At 44.4% G+C, this 9319-nt stretch overlaps 1 protein-coding gene across 1 annotated transcript; it reads right to left on the bottom strand.

Annotated features, from left to right (window-relative positions):
• Nucleotides 1-642: 642 nt before the first annotated feature.
• On the bottom strand, nt 643-4966 carry ZSCAN5B (zinc finger and SCAN domain containing 5B). Its single transcript, XM_025421826.3, has 4 exons — nt 4544-4966; nt 2476-2685; nt 1860-2004; nt 643-1550 (listed from the first exon to the last, which is right to left on the bottom strand). Exons 1-4 carry the CDS (start codon nt 4889-4891, stop codon nt 832-834), a joined length of 1422 nt encoding a protein of 473 aa, XP_025277611.1. The 5' UTR covers nt 4892-4966; the 3' UTR covers nt 643-831.
• Between the last annotated feature and the right edge of the window lie 4353 nt (nt 4967-9319).

Consider the following 9319-nt stretch of genomic DNA (forward strand, 5'->3'; position numbering starts at 1 on the left):
ACCCCTATCATCTCCAAGAAATAGAATATTGACAATAACACACATCTATGTAGATGCTCTCCTGAGAACACATCTCTCAGCCTCTTTTTTTTTTCTCAGCCTCTTCACCTTGAGGAAACCACCATCACAAATCTTTAAAACCAAAACCAAAAATGGAACAAACAAAAAACAGGACTTTTGTAAATAGACTGTCCCCTGTGGGGAGTGACAGACTTAGAGCTTTGAAGGTTCCTGGAACCAATGGTGAGCTAAACTTGTTTTTCAAAATTTCCCAAGAGTGGAAGCATGCGTATCACTTGGGAACTTTTAAAAAAATAATTTATTTGAAAGAGAGCGAGTACAAGCAGGGGGAGGGGCAGAGGGAGAGGGAGAAGCAGATTCCCCACTAATCAGGGAGCCTGATGCAGGACTCAGTTCCAGGACCCCAAGATTATGACTGGCCTGAAGGCAGATGCCTAACAGACTGAGCCACCTAGGTGCCCCTGGATCCTATTTTACAAGGAAATAATGGATTATAGGAAGACAATCAGCAGCCACAGTTTTATAAGGAGATATTGAAAAATAAGGCTTGTCTTCATTAGAAGAATAGCAACATAAACCAAAAAGCCTAAGGACACAATGGAACATAATTAAACCGAAAATGAAAGTCACTAGGGAAGATATTATCATTCCAAGATCCTCAGTAACATTTATGGGATCATTTATTGTGTTCCAGAAACCCTATAAGTGCTCAAGATGTCCACATGTCATTTTTACAAAGTCTGATGAATCACCATTATTAACTTCCTTCTTGGGGCAGAAGGGACTTGGACCTGATAGCGGAATCATCAATCAGGAATTCACTTTTGCATGTGTTTTTTGGTGGCGTTTAAAAGTTCCCAGCTGACGAAAGGCACAGTTGCACTCCTGGCACATATAGGGTTTTATTCCGGAGTGGGTACGTCGGTGAACGTTGAGGTTTCCTTTGTGGCTAAAAGCTTTCCCACAGTCTTCACATGGGTAAGGCCTCTCCTTAGTGTGGACTCTCCTGTGACTCCGCAGGGTGGAGTCATGAGTGAACGTCTTGAGGCAGAGGTCACAAGAGTATGGCTTCTCACCTGTGTGGATTCGCTGGTGGACTCGGAGGTCTGAAGGCTGCATGAAACCCCCAGAACAGATATCACATTTAAAAGGCCTCTCTCCTGTGTGTGTCCTCCAGTGAATGTAAAACTGAGATTTATAACGAAATCTTTTCTTACATATGCTGCATGCAGTTGGCGTTGATTCTGTGGCTTTTTCCACCACAGGATGAACTGAGTTTGATGCTGGTTGTCCCGAGGATTCTCCTTTGTCCAAATATGTGGTCCCTTCTTGAGACACATTTTGGGGAACGGAGGTTTTCTTCTGTTTTCTTCTTTTGGGATTTCTTGGACTTTTCTGAGAATCTCTTCTTTTCCTACTCTGAGTAGAAATTACTCTCTCTGAAATGTGGGTGGAAGGTATGTCAGCATCCATATTTGTAACACAGATTCCTTCCTGGAGATTCTTCTCATCCTCTGCCCTCATGGAATCTGTTGAAGGAAGGGTTAACACACAACACTTAATGAAGAGTATTTTCTTTTCTTTTCTTTTTTTTTTTAAGAGTATTTTCAATGATACCACTGAACCAAACACTGCTGTGGGCTGAGAACTTCCCATCATCCAACAAACCTGGGATAGGATCGTATATAGGACACTGTGGAAAGTCAGTGATGGAGAAGGCTTGGTCTTTCAGAGCCCCCTCCCCCTAAGAGATGTCAATGCTTGATTCCCAACCCCCTCCCCTGACCCAGCATACAAAGAGTCACTAGCTCCTCTGAATCCCCAGTTCCCATGCTCACCATGACCCTTCAGAAGCTGAGGCTCTTGGGATTTCAGTATTGTCTCTTCCAGATCTTCCAGATTCTTCTCCAAGTTCTCCTTGGGTCTCAGACCCTCCAGTACACCTTTTCCAGGAATGGTCTCGGGCAGGAGAACGTTCTGTCCCTGATAATGGACAGACAGCCAAGTGTAGTTACCAACGTGTCTAATTTGGGATGTGGAAAGCTCTTGTCTCTTCTTTATCTTACCCATCTCCTAAATCTAGGACATTAATTTTCTCAATAATGCTGTGCTGCATATGTGCCCAGACTTCCCTTGGGCCACTCGTGACTCCCTGTCAGTCAGTACCCACCTCACCTTTAAATAACATCCACACATGGCAGTGTTTATACTTAATTATCTAAGTGTACCTCCTCAAGTTATCCAGCTTCCCCTGCCCAACTCTGCAAGCAAGGTGGCTCAAGGTCCAGGTGTCCCTACCCATTACTACTGATATTTTGGTTGGATGATGGATTCCTTGTTGTGGGGCTGTCCTGTGTATTGTGGGATGATTATCAGCTTCCCTGGTTTCTACCCACTAGATGTCAATTCCATCCTCCAACCATACCTCCTTTCTGACAATCAAAAATCACTCACCTGCTGTCTTGAAAGTTCACTGATTCCAGGCAGAGTCTGCAGCTCTCTGACTTTCTGGCTGTCCTCTGGATGTATCTCACTTACAGAGGATTGGGGCTTCTTGGACAAATCTGTCACAAGGTCTGTGTCACTGTCACTGGCCTCAGCTTCAGCCATCTGAGCATCTGAATTTTGCACAAGAAATTCCTGTCCTTGTAAGGTGACTATGGTCTGTGAGGGCAAGAACCAAACAAGATAAGGGGTGCTTGGGTGGCTTAATCAGTTAAGCGACCAACTCTTAACTTTGGCTCAGGTCATGATCTCAGGTTTGTGGGATTTAGGCATCCACTGGGCTCTTGCTTAGTGAGGAGTCTGCTTGAGATTCTCTCCTCTGCCCCTCCCCCACTCACTCACTTGCACATGCTCCCTCTCTTCTCTAAAATAAACAAGATCTTAAAAAAATTTTTTTTAAATTTTTATTTATTTATGATAGGCACACAGTGAGAGAGAGAGAGGCAGAGACACAGGCAGAGGGAGAAGCAGGCTCCATGCACCGGGAGCCCGACGTGGGATTCGATCCCGGGTCTCCAGGATCGCGCCCTGGGCCAAAGGCAGGCACCAAACCGCTGCGCCACCCAGGGATCCCAAGATCTTAAAAAATTAAACAAGATCAGCCTCACTGAAACCAGAATGAAGCTCTGACATTCCCTGTATGAACCTACTAAACACTTAGATTTTGTTGGAATTACTTGTGTAAAATGGCAACCTCCCAAGTTGTGACAACCAATAATGTCTCCAAACATTGTCAAATGCACCCTAGGCGGTGAAGACGTACTTTCCCCACCCCTTTGTGTTGGACATCTATTGGCCTACCCACATTATCTAATCAGCCTCAATACCTCCCCATTTTTCCCACCACCCCAACTAATACTCAGCCCTCAAACTGTCATCCTAACCACCCCTGACCTAGGCATGTGAGGTATGGTGTGGTGAAAAATCCAAAACCCTGCTCATGTGAGAATTCAGATGTTTGACTTACATCTCACTCAGCTGATCTTAAGAATTCCTTTATCATTCCAGAATAACATTTTATAGTTCCTGTAGCTATTTTTCCGCAGTGTTGTTGAAGCTTATAACTCCCATTCTCCACTTAACCCCAGAGAATTTCATCACCTTACCAAGAGTGCTCAGGGAAAGGAGGATTGACTTTGGAACTAGTTCCCTCCTGTCCCCTTACAAAATTACTTCTTTATCTTACCCATCTCCTAAATCTCCATGACCAGTGCTAACCAGGTCCCATCCCTTCCTAGATCCTTCAGACCTTTGCTTTTTCTACAAAGCACACAGCCACACTCCAGCTGCCATGATGGAAGAAAATGCCCCCACGTAAGGTCTTACTTGGTTATTCTTACCTGCAAGCTATTTGGACCCTATTGGAGGGACATTTGGCAACCAGAGATTTCCTTTTGTTTTGTTATTGACTTTCACAACTCAGGAAGGTTACCATTGACATCGAGGATGTTACTAAACATTATGATGCCCAGGAAGGCGTCCAAGCAAGGGATGGTCCATTCCAGTATCACCAGTTGATTTGAGACCCGGATTGAGTTGAAAGCCTACAATCCTATTCCTTTCCTCAGCATCATCCCAGGACTCTCATTACCATGGCAACATGTTCATCATACCTCTCTGTAACCTGTAGCTACTTTACTCAAATAGGACCACTTTTAAGAGGGTCTCTGGTGATATCAAGAATTATAAATGTAATGTTATGGAGTGGTTTTAGGCTCCTTTCTCCTGGAATCTCTGGACTGTCCCTTACACAACTGTCCCCACAAAAGGTAGGGCAAGATGAATGATGGTAAAGTGCCTAGACTTGTGAAACCTCCCAGATGTCAAGAACCTCCCCTCTCCTCCCCATTGTGACAGCCAGAAATGTCTCTAGACATTGCCAAGCGTCTCCTGCAGGGCAAACCATCTCCCACATGAAAACCACTGACCCAGAACAACCCCCTCATGAACTTTCCCGTCCAAGGGCACTGTGCAGCCCCCATACCAGCTCTGTTCCCATCAGGAAGGGCCTGCTCACCCATTTCTTGGGGGTCTGATTGCTTCTCAGCAGGTCCTGCAGGTCTTTGCAGCTCCGCACACCACTTTCCTTGACTAGGGCCTGAAGCTCCTGTGGCATGGAGATCATAAACTGCTCCATCACTAGCGTGTCCAGAATCTGCTCCTTGGTGTGGATATCTGGCCTCAGCCACAGGTAGCAGAGCTCACAGAGCCTCCTCAGTTCCTCCACGGGGTCTGACTTCTCCGAGCTGGTGAACGCTCTGAAGCTCACATGCCACATCTCAGAGTTGCAGTCTTGCTCTGACCTAGGGTTGCCTGGGGATTTCTCATGACCCTGACCCTCTGAAAATGCCTGGTCTGTAGACATATTTACTGCAGAATTTTCCAGTTTGACTCTGCAAACTCTCCAGAAGCTGGTGCCTAACTAAGACCTACCTAAACGGATTTACTCTGGTTTTCCTTAGCAACAGACCCTGTTTTTTCAGAAATCTGGGGGGGGGGGGGGAAAGAATGAACCAGCTTAGTTTAACTTCTTACCACCCTCTCCCTTCCAAACTCCTCACCCAAATACTAGACACCATCCCCAACCTGTCCTGTATTTAATATTGTGGAAAGTAACCCTATTATTTTTCCAATGTTCACCTTTATATTAAAAGGTGGTTTATTTTTTTATTTTTAAATTTTATTTCTTCATGAGAGACACAGAGAGAGGCAGAGGGAGAAGCAGGCTCCATGCAGGGAGCCCAATGTGGGACCCGATTCCAGGTCTCCAGGATCACACCCAACTGCTAAGCCATCCAGGCATCCCTAAAAGGTGGTTTAAATGTCTGAATGGTCCCCTTGATTCTGAGCACTAAATGCACAGAAGTGGGCTCAGTTTTCTCATCTGTAAGTTGGGACAACATAATTCTTTACTATAAACTAAGTGTGAAGCTCCTAAATTCAAATTTAATGATCTTGGTCTTTATAAAACTTCCCATCAGGACAAGATACAAGGCAAAACTGCCTTAGTTAAAAACTCTGCAGAATTAACAGAAAAATATTTACAACCGGAGAATTTCATGTGGTGTAGCAACATTGGAAATATTAATCTAAGATTGTTCCCCAACACATTTCCTTGTTGAGCCCAGGATACAGCTTTGTTCCAGGAAAAGGAGGACTTTAAAGGATCCTAACAGGATTAAGAGATAATTTGTTACAGTGGTAAAATACACATAAAATTCACCACTTAACTCTTTTAAAGTGCACAACTTTGTGGCACTACTACATTTGCAATGCTGTGCAACCATTTCCCACTGTCCAGCTCCAGAACTTACTCATCCCATCCCAAAAGAAACCTTGTCCCCATGAGCAGGCACTGCCCCTTCCCCGCCCACCCCACCCTCAGCCCCTGGTAATCCATTAATCTTGTCTCAGTCTCTAGGGGTTACATACTTAATCTCATCCCAGAAAACTGATTTAAAATCCAATGCTTTTCAAAATTTTCAAAGAAACAAGATTTTAAGAAGAGCTTTTAGGAGGTTTTCAACCTACCGTCCAGTCCAAAGGCAAGAACCACCCTGATACTCTAGATACCCATTTTATCCCAAGAACAGTTACAGAAAGAATGCAACCCACATTTTCCTTCTAGTGAGAGGTCAGGGGTCAACCTGAGGAAGGGATGGAAGACTGGGGTGCCTCAGCACACCAGTGAGAGCCCCTAGAGAAAGGGGCTCTTATTCTGGCTGGGCTAGTCGGTTGAGGTCTTTAATTCAAGGTTTGATTATACTCACGGATAGCAAAAAACCAGCTATGTGCTTTTAAGCAACAGTACAGCAAGTTTAGAAATCAAGAGAACCACATGCCAGAAAAAATGTAAAGCTAATACATTTGCCTAAAATCCCTAAGAGTCGACTTTTGTTGTACTATTTCAGATGATTGAGGAAGCCTCCTTCAGCAGTGTTTTAATCCCATGGTTTAGGTTTAATCAGCTGTTAGGCAAGTCAATCAGCTCTTGGGAGACCATAATCCTTCTTTATGGAGGACCATAAAACCTACCTCTTACATTGAGGATAAAATAAGAGGGTGCCAAGGACATGCACATCTTTACCAGATGGAGGAACTAACATTCAGGGCTATGGTTCTCAACCAAGGGTGACTTTTGTCCCTACTCTTCTCAAACTTCGGGATATTAGGCAATGTCTGGAGACACTTTTGGTTGTCATAACCCGAGGGTGGAGGAGGATGCCGCTAAATATCCTACAATGCACAGGACAGCCTTCCAAGCCCCCTCCCCTACACAAAACAAAACAAAACAAAACAAAACAAAACAAAACAAAACCCTATCTGGCCAAAGATATCATCTGCGGTTGAAAAATCCTGGTTTAATACTAGTTCAAAGTACAAACCACACATACCACGAATGAAATCACACCACAATGGATCAAAGTTAATAATGGGGTATAAGAAGATCCCTTGCTTTCACAAGGCCTCAGAGCTAATGCCTAGGGAATATAGACCCAAATCTTCCTGGTAGCAACCTCCATCTATCCCAGGTTTCAAGCACCCTTAGATGTTCCCACCTGTAACCAACCTCCCCACCTGTAACCAACCTCATTCGTCTCTTCCTGCCTCCAGCCTCTTCCAACTGCCTTGAGCTGTAACGTCTCTGTTTATATAAAGCTAGAGAAAGTCCATACTTCCTGTTGTTACCTCATCAGCCCAAGGATTGGTTTAAGGCCATGGAATAAACCATTTTAGAGGGTCACGCGGCTTACATTTCCCATTGAAATTCCATTAAGAGAAAGAGTCATTTATTAAATAAGTCTACTTGGAAACAATATTGGTTTTCCTGGTCTGGTGAATTATTTATCATATACCTAAAGTGTTTAAAGGAGTTGGGGAATGTAGAGTGGCAAGTTTTAAGCACTTTGGGTTAAGATTTTATTTAAAATGAGCTGGCGGGCAAAGTATAAGAAATAGGCATTTAGAAAACCAAGGGTTGCATGCAAGTAGAGAAAAATACGACATCTTACCAATTTCGCAGGGCATGCTTTTCCTAAATGCCGAAGGCAGAAATATCAAGTCAAGAAGTTGTGGAGAGGGATGTCTGGGCGTCTGTCTTTGGCTCAGGGCCTGATCCTGGAGTCCTGTGATTGAGTCCCTCATCGGGCTCCCTGCATGGAACCTGCTTCTCCCTCTGCTTATGTCTCTGCCTCTCTCTTGTGTGTCTCTCATGAATAAATAAATAAAATCTCTTTTTTTAATAAATAAAATATTTTTAAAAAATCGTGGAGAGATGGTAGGCTGGTATCAAATCAGTGATTTAATCTAGCTCAGGGACTCCTGGCTGGCTCAGTTGGTGGAGCTTGAGATCCCTGATCTCCGGTTGGTGAGTTCAAGCCCCATACCAGGTATAGAAATTACTTAAAAATAAAAACAAAATCTTTGAAAAGAATAATCTGGCTCAAGCAAAACTCTAACATATTAAATTCCAAGGTATTTAAAAATGAAAAGCAATTATGGATACATGAGGAATATTCACAATTTTTTAGAACTTATTTTTACTATTTTCAACATCTTGGGATTAAAGCTTTGCTCAAACTAGATTAAATCACTGACTTGATTATTTGTCAACTTACCCTTTTATAGAAACAATGGCAAAAAAAAAAAAAGAAACAATGGAAAGTAGACAAAAGCACATAGACACTGCTCTGCATTCCTTTCCTCCCCAGGTGAGAAAGGTGGTTTTGAGATACTTGGGGCTTCTTCATGGACCTTTCTGTGCTCCTGAATTAGATCTCATAAATTCTAAAAAGCTATAATGGTGGGTCTGCATGTTACGGGTGAATTTTATTTTACTTCATCTTATTGTATTTTATTTTTTGTAAAGATTTTATTAATTTATTTATGAGAGAGACAGAGCGAGGCAGAGACATAGGCAGAGGGAGAGGCAGGCTTCCTGCAGGGACCCTGATTTGGGACTCGATCCCAAGACCCCCGGATCACAACCTGAGCTGAAGGCAGATGCACAACCACTGAGCCACCCAAGTCCCCCATCTACTGAATTTTAGTCAAGGGTTGGGCATGACTGGGTTACAATTTTGGAAGCTCTTGGTGTCCTCAAATCACAACAAATCCATTCAGATAGTGAACTCCTTTGTGTAACATTTGAGATGAATTGGAAGGCTTTGGATGATTCTGGTTTAAATCCTTGGGGGCCTATGGGAGTCTCTACACCCTGCAAACCTCAGATTCCTTGTGAGTAGGATGGTGGCTTTCTGCTGCCCCTTCTAATCTCGCTGGAGCTGTTGCAGCCGCTTTCTGGAGTGGTCCCGTCTGCCCTCCTGCCCTCGAGGGCTGTGTGCTACATGGGCCCAGACTGTGCGACAAGACCCCAGGCACCCATTTCACTTCCCCCTTCAGAACTGTCCCACAGTTTGCAGAGCACCTGGAGGAGAAGCCTTGTCCTTTCCCAGGGCCCAGGGGCTTTCAGCGCCTTACCTGCAGATGCTCTGTCTTTCTAAGCCCCCTCCCAGCTGCCCTGCGGCTGCCCTAGCATGCCAGGTATACTTCTGGCATGGTATACTTCTAGGACTTCGTTCACACAGTTTCGCTCCACACTCCCGTTGTCTGGATGCTTTGCCTGGGGCAGGCATGGCTGACCCCCACACTCGGTTCCCATCTCAACACAATCCTCTGTTCTCCGTTCTTCAGAGAAGCCTGCCCTGCCTGTGCTGAATCAACCACCCACAGAGCTTTGATGCCACAGTAGCGCTTCTCAGCCTCTCTTTGGGCCAGATGATCCTCTGTTGTG

This window comes from Canis lupus, chromosome 1, assembly GCF_003254725.2.
Source record: "Canis lupus dingo isolate Sandy chromosome 1, ASM325472v2, whole genome shotgun sequence".
In the NCBI taxonomy this organism is placed as follows: Eukaryota; Metazoa; Chordata; class Mammalia; order Carnivora; family Canidae; genus Canis; species Canis lupus.

Coding starts and splice junctions, on each gene's coding strand:
- ZSCAN5B (XM_025421826.3), bottom strand. CDS start 4,891: ATGTCTACAGACCAGGCATTTTCAGAGGGTCAGGGTCATGAGAAATCC. Junction 2,686..4,543: donor ATCAGACCCCCAAGAAATGG/GTGAGCAGGCCC, acceptor TTGCCCTCACAG/ACCATAGTCACCTTACAAGG. Junction 1,551..1,859: donor TCAGCTTCTGAAGGGTCATG/GTGAGCATGGGA, acceptor TTCCTTCAACAG/ATTCCATGAGGGCAGAGGAT.